The following is a 16,405-nucleotide window of genomic DNA, read 5'->3' on the forward strand; positions in this document are numbered from 1 at the left end:
TGGCGTGGAAGACAGCAAACGGGTTGGTACATCGATAGTGACCAGCTGTAAATTATCAAAAAAGGATGACTCAAGGTTGGTAAATGAGAAAGAATACCGATCAATGATTGGTAAATTACACTATGTAGTACATAGTAGACCGGACATTGCACGTGCAGTGGGCATTACTGCACGGTTCCAGAAAAGCCCAAGAGAATCCCACTTGGTAGTAGTCAAGCGGATTCTGAGATATCTGAAGGGAACTATTGACTATGGATTATGGTATCCATACATTAATGATTTCAACCTGAAAGTGTTTACAGATGTTGACTGGGCTGGTAATGTGGACGACTAGAAGAGCACAACTAGTGGTGCATTCTTTCTTGGTGGTAGACTAGTCTCATGGATGAGTAAGAAGCAGAGTTGTATCTCTCAGTCTACATCAGAAGCGGAGTATGTTGCAGCATTTATGAACTGCACCCAGACAATTTGGATGAAGCATGTATTAAATGGCTTCAAAGTTCCTATATCTGAACCGATAAGTATATTTTGTGACAACACAAGTGCAATTAACATCTCCAAGAATCTGGTTTTACATGCTAGAACCAAGCACTTCAAGCTCAAGTATCATTTCTTGAGGGAAAAGGTTCAGAACAAAGAAGTTGTATTGGAACATGTTTCCAGTAAGGAGCAGGTAGCAGACATATTCACCAAGCCTCTACCGAAGGCTACCTTTCCCTATTTGAGAGTTGAATTAGGGGTGTTGCCCCTTCAAGAGGTGAACTAAAGGTGTGTGCTCCACATTAGTCAGGTCACATTGATATATCTTTTTCAGGATTGGTGTGTTGAAGGATGCTACTCCTTAGGGGGAGCAACATAGTGGAACATAGATGTGTATGCCTCCACTTTGGCATTGTTGTAAAATGGGGAGAAGATGTGAAGTGGAGAAGATATCTGCAGTATTGGGGAGAAGATGTGAAGCAGAAGCAGAAAGATATCTTTGTATATTTCCATCAATGCTAAAGGGGGATATTGTTGGCATATGTGCAAAGCATGATGACAAGATGATATTGTATGTTGTCATTGATGTCAATATGCTGAAGTATGAACCGATATGGTGTAGGAAGCAAACTGGCAAGAGAACCGGTATGATGATGTAAACCGGTATTTGTGAAAATGAGAAGCGGTATGTTTGTTCAAGGTGAACCGGTATGTTGGAATGAGAACCGGTAAATGAAAGTTTTGTATTGGGGTTTCATTTGGCATGACTACCAGTTGGTAGTCTCAGCTTCAAGGTTTCTGGTTGATGCATTCCAAGCTTGTGTGATTCAACCGATGACATCTTGTGATGAGTTAGCATTGTATTAAGACCAGATAAGTGTTGCCACGTCAGCCTTGTGCACGTGAAGGATTTCCTTGAGGATCTTGCATGGAGAGTGATCCTATCTACCTCGGGAATGTGTGAAGTCTCTGTAAATGGTGGAGAGTGCGTGATGAGTTATCAGCTTCCTGGAGCGGCAAAGATTGAATGTTGGAGAACGTCTTGAGATCTATTCAAGATCGTTGTATTCGATGCAGTGTGATTAACGATCAAGATTGAACTGACTGGATTGTAAAACCTAAATGTTTAGGGTTTAGGTTTTATGCTACCGACCTATCTGTTTCCTATAAGGTCGATGATGTTTTTCATTTTGAAGTTGTTGGCAAATGGTATGTGTGTATCCCAATGAGTGATACTTGATTCTTGCCAGACCGGAGAAGTGTGTTGATACCTATAATGTGTGATTGTAGAAGAAAAGGAGCTTAAGTGGATCTGCCTTGGCATTGAGTGTTGTTATCAGATCAATGTATTACCTGTTGACTTCTAACCATTTCAACCGTTGGAAAATCCCTTAACCGGGTAGCTTTAACAGGATTTTGTGTAAATCCTTTAATAGGGTGACTCAATCCAATGAGTTTTTCAAATCCTCTTGAGAGGTAACCTTTAACAAGGTTCTAACCTTTAACCGAGTATTTAGCCATCCCTTAACTGGGTGATCCCTAGCAAGATTGGTTCCTAGCAGAACCTATTGTAAAAGTCTCTAACCGGACTAGGCTCCTAATAGAGCGGAATTCAAAAGAGTTCAAGAACAGCTTGTGGGTATTCATCCCCACCGTGGTTTTTCCCAATTGGGTTTCCATGTGAAAAATTAGTGTGTCATGTGTGATGCCTTTCATGTGATGGTTTAGTGTTTTATGTCAAACCGGTAAAATATTTTGAACTAGAAGTCATTATATTTCTGATGATAGAATACATGTTTATGCATAAGGGTGAAGTGGAAATGAGGTATTAGATTGTATGGAAAGCTAAGGGTTACCGGTTTATGTCTTTGACATTCTTACTGTGTTTTACTAGTAGTAATCTGGTTTAGACCGGTGTTAGTGCTTGTCAGTCAAAGTGTAGTGTTTGCAGTCAAACCGGTTCAGGAAAAGTGTTTTTGCTTGTATTGATTCACCCCCCCCCCCTCTTAGTACCGGGTTGGTACTAATTGTTCATCATTTATTCATCACTAGAAACTCGAATCTAACACTCCTCCCTACCAACTCTGCCTACCATCCAAATTGCAAGGCTAGATAATGAGCTATGGTAAAATATAGTAGCCTGCAATGGCTATCTGCAACACAACATCTAATCACAACAAGAAATTCAAATCTTTCAAATTCTCCCAAATGCTCCCGCGTCATTGGGTGATGATATTTATGGTAATGCGAGTCCCTTGTTTCTAGTATAGACTTACTTGTTGTGGGTTCTAGTAATTGTGGCCATTTGTATAGTCTTCTGTGTTGGTCTATTCCATGTGTAGCTAGGCTACACATGTTATTATTAGATTGGAGGGAAGAAAGAGGGTTGTTGGAAAAGTCTCGGGTCACCATAATGCCAGTGTGAGGTTTGAAAGCATCTAGAACAACGTGACAGGAGGAGCATGAGGTCCATATAAAGCTAGTTTAGGCTAGGAGATGCCAATATAGTTTCAATAAAGGCTTAAATCTCCTATTATTAAGCTTAGGAGTTTATATTTGTTCTTCTCTATAATCTACTCTTTATTGTAGCAACTTGTCACATGTATTTTAGTCATTTGAAAAAAGTAAATTGTTGTTATTTTTCTTCACTATATTCATTTTATCAACATAGTTATGAGAATCTATGTGAATTCAATGTTTAAAAAATTCATTCAAACAATCTCCACATAAACTTGCAAAAATTAAAAAAAACATTTTATTTACACATACATGCAAATTGATTGACAAAATGCTCTTTAGGGAAAACTGTAAATTTTGGTTAAAAACTGAAGAGGGTCTTTAAATAAAACTTGGAACACTCTAAAACAATACATTAACAATTAAATGAAGACAAATAAATAGGTTACAAAAAAACTTAATCATTGGTAGTTTTAAAATGAAAATGATAGTTTCATTTGAACTTGTATTAGTTGAGCCATGGACCTTTCCATTAGAGAGATCAACTTTGATTTAGTTGTTAGGTTACTTAAGAGAGAACATGTAGCATTAAGACATATCACTAAATCAAAATAGTGGCAAAGGAAAATTTGAATAGAATAAAGAGCATGTAAATAGAAGAAAAAGAACGTGTAAGAAACAAAATACCAAGTGGATGAGTAAAGAGTATATTAACATGCAAGAGCATCTAGACATCGAAGTGCGAATAAAAAGATATGATATAGATGGTTGGGTGACTGAGTATGTGTAGGAGGAAGGATTGCTAGAAGAGGAGGAAGAAGAGGATGGCGACGAGTCCAGTGGCTTGGACTTGGGACCCTTTGTGCAAGGAGAGAAATGGATAGAGAATGATGAACAAGATATTGAGGAAATTACAAAATGTTCTGCCCATGATGCCTGCGCCCTAGAGTGTATAGTGGTGGCAAAGGCCCTAGAAATCAAAATATTATGGAGGACGAAGGAGTATGGGGTAGAGGATGGAGAATATGAAGGTGCTACGCGTTTCAAAGAGGTGTTAGCCATGGAAGACATTGTTGTGGACGACGAAGGTGTTGCAAATCTAAGGGCTCATCTGGATGGTGGTTTTGGCTACTTGGTGGACAAAAAGGCAAAATTTGTTTAGATTTTTTGTTATGTTAATATGTTGGTCAATAGAAGTCATGGCTTCATATTAGGCCACAAGTCATGTCAATGGATAGATAAAAGGATGATAGGATATAAGTTAGAGTATAAGGCTTTGGTGAATGTTCAATCTTCTACTTTGGGGTACCATTTTTGGGGTTTTGGTGTCCCATTTCGATGTATATGAGTAGATAGGTCTTTGCATGCACCATCTCTTTAGAATGTGACAAAGGTAACAATGCAAACTGGTTAAAATTGATGATGTATAATAACTTTTTGAGATCAATATAGTGTGTGTTGGCCCTTACCAACTATTAAATTACCAAAAAAAAAAGATATGTGATAGAGAAAGTCAAGACAATATTTTAAACAAAGCAGCTTGGGTGAAAGAGAAAATGCTATTAGATAGTTTAATATCAATATGATCAAAAGTAAAATAATATATATGAGCAAAAATAAAATAGAAAGTGAAAATGTCAATAGCTCAACTAGGGACTGGCTTGCATCATTTTATGCACAAGATTGAAAGATGGACAACATCTAAAGAAGATTAGATAAATATTATATGTTATTTTTGCACTCCAAGATTAGTGGACATAAAATGACACCACATTATGGAATGTCTGGATTGCAACTACATCTAGATCAAATACATTAACATTTCGAATGTTGACTCCTCATCTACTTTATTTAAAAAGGAAATATAACAAAAAGAACGAATCAATTAATCAAGATTCATACTAGATAATCCAAGATACAAGTAGATACCAATAATGAATAAATCAAATAGTCTCAATACATAATAATTATACCTAAATTAACATTATTTTAACCCTAACATCCTATATAATACTTGCTTTATGAAAAGATTTCATTCTATTCCTCTTTTTAAAAGTGGTGATATTAATAACCCATCCAACTACTGTACTATTATGGTCAATCATCTTTTTGGCAATCTTTTTCAGAGCATGATAAAATATAGAATCAACAACTAGGTAGAAGATGAAGGAAAAAGAGCAAAAGGCTAGGTGAGATTTAGGCCAAGATGCTCTGTCATTGATCATTGGATCACCCTTAGACACTTGATAGAAAAAACATGGGACACTCAAGGTGAGGAAGCTTATTGTTGTTTTGTGGACTTTAAGAAATCCTTCGACGTGGTACCTAGAGATAAATTATGGAAAAAAATGGAAGAATTAAGTTTCCCAAATGTGTATAGTGTAGTAGTGCATAGACTCTATGAGAAGGTTAGAGCTAAAATCAAGCGAAGGAATGCTCGAGTGTTTTGATAGCAACATTGGTGTTAAACAAGAATGCCCTCTATCCCCCACTTTTTTTCATCTATACATTGATGAGTTGGAAGAATGGTTAAGAAAAACAAATGGGGAAGCTATCTAGTTGGCTTGCTATGCAGTGAAGATACTTTTATATGTTGACAAACTTAACCTAATTTCAAAACTAGCTCATGGGTTGAGGAAACATCTAAAGGCCTTAGAACACTTTTTTCAAGAGGTTAGGATGCATGTGAATATTACCAAGATAAAAATCATGATTTCCTCATTAAATAAAAAAGATAAACAAATCACCTTTCTTTTTGAAGGTAGCCTATTATAAAGAATACAAATATCATCGGATTGACTTCCAGTATAAGCTCAGTTGGGAGACTTGTAGAATGAAAAAGATAAAGGGGAGATGTAAAGCCTCATACTTACTTCAAAATAGGTTCATAAAAGATTAACTTTGGGATTGAAAAACCAAGAAAACTCTTTTTGGTTTGTTGGTCAGACTGGTTGTCCTTTATGGCTATTAAGTGTGGGGAAGCAACATGTCAAGTTGTACTTGGATACAATTACTAAGAATCCAAAAACATCTAATCAAAGGCAATCTCAAAGTCAAAACCACGATCTCATATGAAATTATTTTTCTCGAACCATAATTTTTTTCATTGGAGGCATCAAGGATAGCCCGATTGATAAGTTATTTAAAGATGGTTGAAAACATGGATAACTATCATTGGCCCAAAATAGTTGTGGAGGAGGTGTTAGACCATAGGAAGAAAAATTGGATGGAGCAAAACAACAACTAACTAAGCAAGTGGGACATCAATTTGGATGAATGTCCTAATACTAATGAAGAAATTAAAATTATGTAACAACAAAATTTTAAATTTCCATGTGGACAAAACAAATTGGATTGAAAAAAACATACTACGTCAAATATTTTAACCCAAATAAAGATCACAATGACAAAACATGTTTAGGGGTGGATATTAAAGGAAAAGTGAGGCTATTAGTTGTGTAACTGAGAATGAGAGCTCATCACCTTAGACGTGCGATCAATGGGTGGAAGACACCCAAGGAAGCTTGAGAAGAGAGAGGTTGTGTATTCTATAATAAGAGAGAGATGGTTACAAAATGATACTTTATTATATAATGCACAACTTATGAGGATATTTGTACTCAAAATTAAAATAGTTTAGAAGTTGACAACATGGACCAATGATTAACTAGACTAGCTTCCTAATTAAAATTCATAGTAGAAAATCCAACTTAAAAAAATCTAAAGATAAATGAAGGTTGCTATTTTTAGTTTATTGGAATGTTTAATCTTGTGAATGTTAGTCATTTATTCATTCCAAGGGGACATTGTTTTTATCTCTAAGAATGAATGAATAAATGAAACAATTTAATAGCGTCCATAAGGCCGAAGTAGCCTATGAGACCCAATAATAGCACACACCCCTAGAAACAGAGCACCAAAGCTTTAAATAATTCATAAGCTCCTCATTAAATCCACCCTTCAACAATGAACTTTGATCACTAGATTTGTTGTTTTGTCCAACTTTGTTTCCTCAAACAAAATGTTAAATTATCCGTTTTTAGAATGTCCTCATATTTTTTATGGATGTCACTATATGTTAGGTACTCTATGACAAATTGTATAGAGTGGAAAGATTAGACAATGTGTGAAACCATTAGCTTAAAGCTCCATCTGGCTAATCGCTCTGTCTCTACCACTCACATGTTGTAAAATAGGCATATGCTCTTTTCCCACTCTTCTTTAGATATCATCCATCTACCTATTTTGCACTTCAAGTGATGAGAGCTAGCTCTTAATTGAGCTATCAACATTTTTGCTTCTCATTTAGTATATGCTCCTATGCAGGATTTTTACTTATGATCTCCTATTCGATTGAATTCTTTGATATAATAGACTTTTTTACGCCCATTTTTTTACCATAATCTACTCTGAATTTTTCCCTCACAAACTTTTTTATTTCCTCGTTGGTATCTAGACATTCTTTAATATTAATGTCTCATCTGTTCATCCATTTGTCATTTTGTTTCATCCATGTGTTATTCCTTCTCTCTAGTTTTTCCCCTGAAATAATCTTAGGTCAATGATTCTTTTTCATATTTTGAGTTTTCTTTAGGTAACTTAGAAAACATACCATCATTGATACTTATGAAGAAAAAGTGCTAGTTTTAGCCAATAGAATCTCATATGAGACAACAATTTTAATTTTGAGACTTCTTTTGATTATATATTTTTGAATTCTTTCTACTTGCCTCCATTTCTAATTTGACATGCTACTACCCCTAATTTCGCATCAGTATAGGATCACCAGAATGACCAACATACCAAAAAGCATTCTATTGGTTTTCCAGTCCCATAAATTTGCATTCCTACATCTAGTTTGTAAGGAATATAGCATTTTTCATTCTCCTTGAATTCCTTTTTCTTTGCATGTTTCCTAATTGAGTTTGTAACTTTGTTATGAAAATAGATCCAAAGATTCTTGTACTCATTCACCGCTTCTAATGGATTGCCTTAAAAAAGAAAGTTATTTTGTATCTTTTTATTTCTTTTCAATTAGCAGGTCATCACTTTGGTTTTACAAGAATTCACTTGCATCTCAACCTCTTGAAAAAATGTTTCAAGTGCTTTCTCAAACCATAAGCAATTTTAGCTATTAAAATGAGGCCATCTACAATATAGAAGTAATTTTATTACATATTTAGCCAAATAAACTCCTTCCCCACTAATCTTGTTTAGCCATTCTTCCAACTTATCAATGTATAGCCCAAAAAAATTTGGGGGAAAGTGAACAACCTTGTTTGATACCAATATCTCTACCAAAACACTTTGACATCCCATTTGTGGTTCTAATTTTAACCTTGACATGCTCACAAAGCCTATGAAGCACCACTCTAAGCTCATTTAGAAGTCCTAGTTCCTCCATTCTATACCAAATTTTGTCATGTGGCACTATATCAAAGGCTTTTCTAAAGTATACAAAGCAAAAAAAGGCCTCACCACCTTGTGTATTCCATATTTTCTCAACTAAGAATCTAATGGTAACACCGTGGTCAAAAATGGAATTGTTTGGTCTAAAACTAGCTTGTCCTTTAGCTTTTTTTCCTTCTTTTTTTGCCCAACTACTAATTTTTCATTTGATCATGCTTCTAAAAAATTTCTCAAGGAGGGGATTAACCATTGTAGTGCATTAGTTGATGGATTATTTACATCTTCACTTTTGTGAAGGGGAATCACCACACTAGTCGTCCAGTTTTTTGGAAAGCCCTCTTGATTGTCGTTGTTGAATATATGATTGATATGAGGTGCAAGGACCTCAACGCCCCATTTTAAGTGCTTTTCTTGCAGCCCATTTGTATCCTATGGTTTTCCCCCTACTAGCCTCTTTATGCCTTGTTTGATATCTTCAATGGTGAAAATTTTAGTAGTGGCATTGATTACCGAGGGTTTATGTGTATCTTGTCCATGTTCATATAATATCTTTATGTATTCAAGCCATTGTGACCCAATGATAATATTTTCTATCTATTTTATCTTTTGTTGCGACTCTTTTCAAAAGATTTTGGGATTCTATTTTCCAAGGGTAATCAACTCCATCCTTCTTATGTTCACATACTTTTCTTTTTGACATCTTAATAGTTTTTCATACTCTGGGTTACTTTCCTTGCTCATCCTACCTTCTTGTAGGTTTCTTTTTGCTAACTTGCACTCATCATTGAACCAATGATTCGGCAAGAAAATATTTTTTGCCTCTCTTTTGGTTCTACTTTTCTTACACTCGTCTAAAGCCTTCTGGATTGTAATGTCCCCACTTCGAAATACAATTTAATGGTAAATTATAATAATAAAATAAAAATATAAAATATAAAATAATATAATTGAATTTTTATTTAAGTTAATGAATGATCAAAGACATGAAATGAAAAGTTGTCACTCCCTCAAACATGAGATATAAAAGGGAGAAGAGAACCTCATTTGAGGGGGATAATTTAGGAATTAGAGGGGAAGATCTAATTTAAATAAAAGTGCAGATCTGATTGTGAAAGGTTGTGTCCCTTTCAAAGGGGCATAATTATTTAAGAGTTGCACTCTTTCAAAGGGTGTTGATGGTGAAAGGGTGTGCCTCTTGTCAAAGGGCATACATGGTGAAGAGGTGTGACCCCTCCTTCACATTGAGAGATATAAAGGAAAGAAATCCAAGCATCCAAGGAGATCACCATCAATCAGATCAAATCAGAATTGTTATTAAGTTATAGGCAGTAACATCTTTGTTCTTGGTTGGGGATGTTCTTAATATGTATGCTTAATATATGAAGCCTGATAATGTTCTTATGTAGAATTCAGTAGTAATATTAATATAGACTGCAATATGTATGACAATCATACTTAATCCATAATACATGAATCGGGTGGAAAGAAGTAGACTGCACTCAGAATTACATCAACGTCACAGGCGGATCATACTTACAGACATAGACCTTCAAAAAGCCACACCGAAATTGATTGATTGCTTATAACAACATCTAGGTAAGATTACCAGTGACTTCCTTATGCAGATAGAAAACACATACAAATAGCTTAATATGCAGATATATACAAAAGTTCGATCTACACTCTGAATCTGAATGAAAAAAGAATCAAAAGGGAGAATATTTTAGCAAAACTAGAAACAATAAAGGGACTGACAAACTATTTTCCTTTCAAGAAGATAAATGAACCCTCTCTCTAACCCTCCCTTATTAATTGAGAATAGTAATCTAGGGCAAGATTTAGGGCAATCCCAAAAGGGGACATTACACGGATTAGGGAAATGTGTGTATCCTTTCTTACAAGATGATGTTTCATATAATTTGAATTAATCTCATATTCCCTAATAGACTGCTTAAGAGCACCTTTGAAGATTTTTTAATTTTCTTGATTCATGAGAATTCTATCTTGTGATTATGTTTTATTTTGTTTGAAATGGATTTGTCACCCTTGTTGCATATTTATATATGATAGCTTGCTTTGAACATATAGGATTATGATACAATTTTATCCCTATTGGACATTCTCCTATCTCTATCTCCTTTATCCTTGATGTGCAATCTTGTGAGACAATAACATAATCCACAACACTTTGACTGTTGTATGTGTTTACAAGTGACGTTTCCTGAATTTGGCTATGCCTTCATACCATTACACATGGGCATGTTGGGAAAACTACATAATCCTAGTAATTTCACCCCATAGTAATATTACCTTTGCTATCTTGTGAATTTCTTTCCCAAAATTGATCATTCTTTTCTTCTAACCATAGCAAGTCATTTTTTTTCTTTGTAGTTTCCTTTCAAATTGAGGGCTTGGTTGTTTGCTGTCCTAAAATTAAAGTCTCCTATTATTAGGATTCCCCCCATGACGTTAAAACAAAAATGTCTTTCTTTAGTGATGTATAGGGATCTTCTCGATCTAGATTCCCTTTCTTATATGATTTTGATTTGTTTGGAATGAAGTAATACATTCCCAACCTTATCAAAACTTGATTTTCTGTTATTTTTAGCCATATGTAATGTTTGTTTGGGTCTTACTTCTCTAATTTTATAAATATGTCCTAAGTTTCTTTAATTAGAATAGTAACTTCGCAATGCCCTTTTGTCGCTATTAGTTCTTTCATTCCAAAGTGAGTTTTTTTTGTATCTTTCAAACTTTGGAACTTTACACTCATCATGCTCATGTGTCTTTGTAAAGAAGATAATATATTTACCTTTTGCTATAGGCCCTAAACTAGGCCCTCTTCTCCATGGGTAACCCCTACAATTTGAACTTATCATTGTTGAGTAATCTTGGAGGGCCTTGTATTCTTATTTCTTGTGTGCTATCACTGATTTGGGCCTTTCCATTTTGTAGCCATGCCCATTTCCCAATATCTCTTGTTACCTTTACTTTTTCCCATTATGTCATTCTTCCTTCTTGTTGAGTTATGATTATATTATCATCAAGGTATATTTGCGTACCTTTTGTTGGCATTGTGTTGTCATTGATGTCAACTGATATAGCATGTTACCGGTATAGGAGGACAACCGGTATGAGAAAATTGTTGATATGTTGTCTTTAATGTCAACCGACATTGTGGTGTCTTTGGTGTTCACTGGTATAGCTGTCAGTGTTATCAACTGGTAGAGTGGATAGTTGATATTGAACAAGCTTGGGAGAGAAGAGACCGGTGAGTGATATGAACCGACAAGCTTGTGACTGGTAAAGTTTGTTGGAGTATGGAACAATGAAGAGCTTGCAGGTCACCGGTACGCTAGTATGATGCCATCTAGCAAGACTCCCACCAGATGAAGTAAAGGTTGACATAGAGTGCGTTGCTTCAGTGAGCAAAGATGACATATGGAAAAGCTACCGAGATATATGTCAAGTGGAAGATGTATCCTCTCCTCAATGAAGTCACATTATTACCGATAGGTGACATAGATGCTCCTCCATCGATGATTGGCAGTTGAAGTGCAATTGTTTATTCTTTCCACTGGTAAGTGGTAATATCTTGCTTATCCCACAGTGTGCATGGCATACATCATGACTCTCCGGGATAAGATATTCAGAGTAAGAAAAGGCAAGTGATTAGATGCATAGACCGAATGACCAAATTGGAAGATGAGGAAGCCTCCAGAGGTTGAGATCTGAGATGTACACTAGATCAACATGTGAAGTCAAGATGTGCTACTGGGACAGAGAAGGAAGAGTTGAGATGATGAGTTTTCCACCTTGGCAAACCGATTGAGGGGAGAACCAGTCAAGTGAAGATGAGGCTTTGTAGCTGCACACAAGGTGGTTACCAGTATAAAGCAAAGGGCCAAGAGGCAAGTGGAGTGCTCCTATTCAGGTGTTAAGGTACATGACGAATCACCATGGATATCTACTGCTAGTCAGCAAGGTTGATGATCGGTAAATGTGATACATTGACAAGACAAAGAAGGTGATGGCAAGAAGGTCAATCGGTAAGGTGAGATGTACCGGTAGGGTTAGATGATTGGAAGGTGTGTACCGGTTAAGTGTTTCGTCAGTGATCCTGTCTGAACTGACATAAAGGTCTAAGTTGACGAATATCGATAGAGGTGCCACGTGGAGTCGAGGTGACATACATGCATGAATTGGTAGATGAAGTGTGCACCGACGAGGTAGTTACAAAGTTGTTTGATATTAAATGCAGACCCCATAAATCAAGGGATGTGTTGCAGAGGTGTGCGGCTCGAGGAAGGTTGAGCATAGGTGATCCATGGGATGCACTGATCGATGTAGAGTGTCCAGGTGCAAATTGAAGTTGGTGATGCAAACCGCCGAACCATTTATGGTGATTGACCAAGTGCTAAGCCGACGAACTGTCCGTGTTTGCTAAGTATTGGAAGAAAGGAGATATGGTGGAAATGCCTGATTGCTTGTAGGTTGTCAATCTTCGTGCAGAACGAGATCTGATTGGATCCGATACTCCTTGTGATTAGTGCAAGAAACCCTAGTGCGCCAATAGTTTGAAGTTGCATTTTGGCGGGAAAGCTCAGCTATTAGTATGTAGGCAAAAGACCAGATAGATTGATGTTGCCAGAAAGTGAGGTTCTAGATATAGAAGATTAAAGTGTGAGTGTGCATCTAGAGTCAATCAACCGGAGTGTCATCGAAGGTCATCGAAGTGATTGAGTGAGTGAAGATACAACCGGTGGCAGGGTTTTAGAGAGGCTTAATCGATGAGGTCAAGTTAACCGGTGGACTGTCACTATATATGACAGTAGTGTGAATAGGCTGTATGTGAGTTTCAACAAGAAGGAAGAGAGAGGAAGGCAACACAAAGTGAACCGGTGTAGAGTGAGTATTTGGGAAGAACTGACGGGCAAAGAACAGAGCAGGGTTAAACCCATGAGCTGAGTAATTGGTGATGAGGTGCAGAGTATGACAGGTTAGTAAACTGGTAGAGCATGAACTGGTAAGGCAACAACATTGTGTAGAGGAGAACAAAAAGAGGAAAAAGAGGTCAGACTGGGTAGAGATAGAGTGGAAGAGGAATCAGAAAGAATAAAGCTAAGTACCTATGGTAGAAAGGAGCAGTGAGATAGAGGAGTGAAACCGGTAGAGAGAGAAGTCATTAGTTGAGGTTACAAAATACTTTTGTAACCAGATTATAACTAATGTATTATTTTATGTAATCCATTGAAATCACTGAGTTGGAGCTCGGTGTAGGGGTTGGTGCTCCTTGGGTTAGTGCCTTAAAATCAGGGGTTGGTGCTCCTTGGGTTGGTGCCCTAAATGTTGTAACCAATGTGTTTATTGTGAGGCTAGATTGGAGCAGTAGACTCCAACAACATTTCTCACCGAGGTTTTTCCCATCTTGGGTTTTCCTCATATATACCAATGTTATGTGATGTGCTCTTTGTGTGGTTGAATTGTGTTGTCTTGATCTATCTTACCGGTAGGTTTGCTTGGTCCTTAGGTGGGTAACCGATAATATCTCTTGGGGCTAAAAGGGGTAAGAATTTAGAAACAATTAATTCACCCCCCCCCCCCCTCCCCCCCTCCTCTCTCAGTGGCATCTTGTGTTCAACACCTTTGAGGAACCTTTTGTTTCTTAGTATCATGTTCTTGTCTTCTATATTATTCAAAGTAACCCTTACATGTTTGCTCTTGTTATATCTTATCCATTTTTCGATCCTTTGTGCTTGCTGAATTCCTCATAGTCATTGCGGTTGATTTTTAAAATAGTCTCTTGTTAACTTTTTTGTGTTTTCCTTCACTCCATAATATTTTAACCTTTAATGAGAATATTTACAGCCCTATCATTTTCATCCTTTTGTTCTTGTATCCGCTTCCTTACTTGCTTTTCTATGAACTCATTTTATGTGCTTGATGTTCCCTTCATCACTTGAGTCCGAGATTTGACCTCTTCTATTTGTTCTTTTAGTTGGTTTTCTTTTAACTCTATGTTTGCCATTGCCGATTGTATCTCTTTTATTTGTGGATCACTATTCCTTTCTTTCACTTTTATCTTGCTCTGTTTTGATTTGCCTTAACCCCTACCTTATTGAAAACAACTCTTGTTTACCCTTTTCCATGCTATTTTGTAACTTGTATACTTGCTCTTTGAGTAACTTGTTCTCTCTCATTAGCTTCTAATTGTTTTCCACGATGTCCTTTATCTTAACGTGTTCAAACTGACTCCTTAATTTTAGAGATTGAAGTCCTTCATGATCATTTACCCACTTAAATATAAATTTGAGAACCATGTCAAAGGTGTTGAAATATGACTATATGTATTTACGAACCTTCATCATTTTGTATTTTATTTGTTGATTGAGTTTCAACCTCAAATTGTTTTGCAACTCATGTCAAAAAAAGACATCGAACTCAACTTTTCCTTTCCTTTATTATATTTTTGCATGCTTTGAAATGAATTTTATCAAATTTTCCTTCTTTTATTCTATTTTTGCATGCTTTGAACTTGATGAATGTTATAACTTTTCCTTTCCTTTATTCTTGCATGCTTTGACCTTATGAATTTTATAACCTTTCCTATCCTTTATTCTATTTTTGCATGCTTTGACCTTGATGAGTTTTATCGTATTTAATGTTTTAAACACTGTTTTTGGTAGAATAGAAGATGATGCACTAGTTAGCTGCTGTCAACTATCAGAAACACGACCGCCGCCCCCAAAAAGATGGAATCGACGACGATAAGCATAATGGGAAGAGACAAATTACATTCTGAACTTTTCAGTTGCATAACCCTCATGAATTGTCCACATAATGACGATACAGAATAGTAGCCTAAACAAACATCAACATATAATGGAGTGAACGAAACAAAAAGAGAACATACAAGAGCAATTACTTGTTCATTTCCTGCTACAGGGCCATGGAAGCTATCGCAATTTCTACCAGAAGTAGCAATCTACTCCTGTTAAATCTCAGAGCAAGCCGTCATTTATGGAGGCCATCACATCTCCTCCTTCCAAGAAAACAACCGAGATTACCTTTCCAATCCCGTCAATGTGGCCTTCAAATCACTGCATGTAAAAAACTAAACGTGCCCTGCCCGAACGACGACGCCCACGGGCCCGACCATTCAGAGCACCATCATGATGGCCACCGTCGCCAGCACGGGCACGACCATTCAGTGCACCACCATCACGGCCATCATCACCAGCACGGGCACGTGCACAAAAACCTTGAACACGGGCAGGAGGACGGGCAGCTGAATGCGGCTCAGAAGGCTCTACTAAATTTGGCCAAGGCTAGTGGATGGGCCAGTTTAGCTGATTTATTGCGGGAAAATTTCAGGCTTTGCTCTTCTGCCATGGTTTTGCTGCTGTTGGCGGCTCTTTGCCATTATGTTCAACCAAAGGCAGCAGCGAAGTCAGCTCAGAATGCGTTAATTGCACTCGCATTTCCTCTTGTCGCGGTATTTTATTTTTTCCCTCAAAATTTTCATCAATTGAGGCAATCCAAGTCGTGTCTTTTTTGCTTAAATTGTTTCGAGCCTTGAATTAATTTACTATTGTTCTTCACAACTTTACAACGCTTTTCTCTTTTGTACAAGCTTTTCAGTGTTTCTTATACTTCAGAATCTGAAGTGGCATTTCTATTTCAAGCGTGCGTTTTGTTGTATGCTTTAGTCGTTTATAAGTTTAATTTTTATTTGTTACCTCTTGATCACTTTTTGCGAAATGCCGAAATTTTAAATGTTTTCTCTCCTAGAACGTGAAAAGAGTATTCAGTTAAAAAATTTGGAATACAAATTCTTGTTATTTGCGTTTGGCGGCCTTTTGCCCTTACGTTCAATCCAAGGTAGCTGCTACATTGGGGTTTAAAATGAGGTAATGGCGATCACATTTTCTCATGTTGGGGTAAGCATCAAAGGCCATTCTTGCATTACTCAAGACTTTCCTTCTTTGACTAACTCCAGCAGGATTTGCACCACAATTTCTCTAGTTACAGCAATCTAGGTCTTGATATCCTCTTACTT

At 36.7% G+C, this 16,405-nt stretch overlaps 1 protein-coding gene across 1 annotated transcript in view; it reads left to right on the forward strand.

The window, feature by feature from the left end:
* The first annotated feature begins 15,058 nt into the window (after positions 1-15,058).
* LOC131068487 (probable cadmium/zinc-transporting ATPase HMA1, chloroplastic) overlaps positions 15,059-16,405 on the forward strand; it is a 158,063-nt gene continuing 156,716 nt past the window's right edge. The window contains exon 1 of the mRNA XM_058003671.2: positions 15,059-15,841. Within this exon, the coding sequence (XP_057859654.2) occupies positions 15,296-15,841 (546 nt within the window). The 5' untranslated portion in view covers positions 15,059-15,295. The remainder of the gene's footprint in view (positions 15,842-16,405) is intronic.

The sequence above is a fragment of the Cryptomeria japonica genome, chromosome 3, assembly GCF_030272615.1.
Source record: "Cryptomeria japonica chromosome 3, Sugi_1.0, whole genome shotgun sequence".
NCBI lineage: Eukaryota > Viridiplantae > Streptophyta > Pinopsida > Cupressales > Cupressaceae > Cryptomeria > Cryptomeria japonica.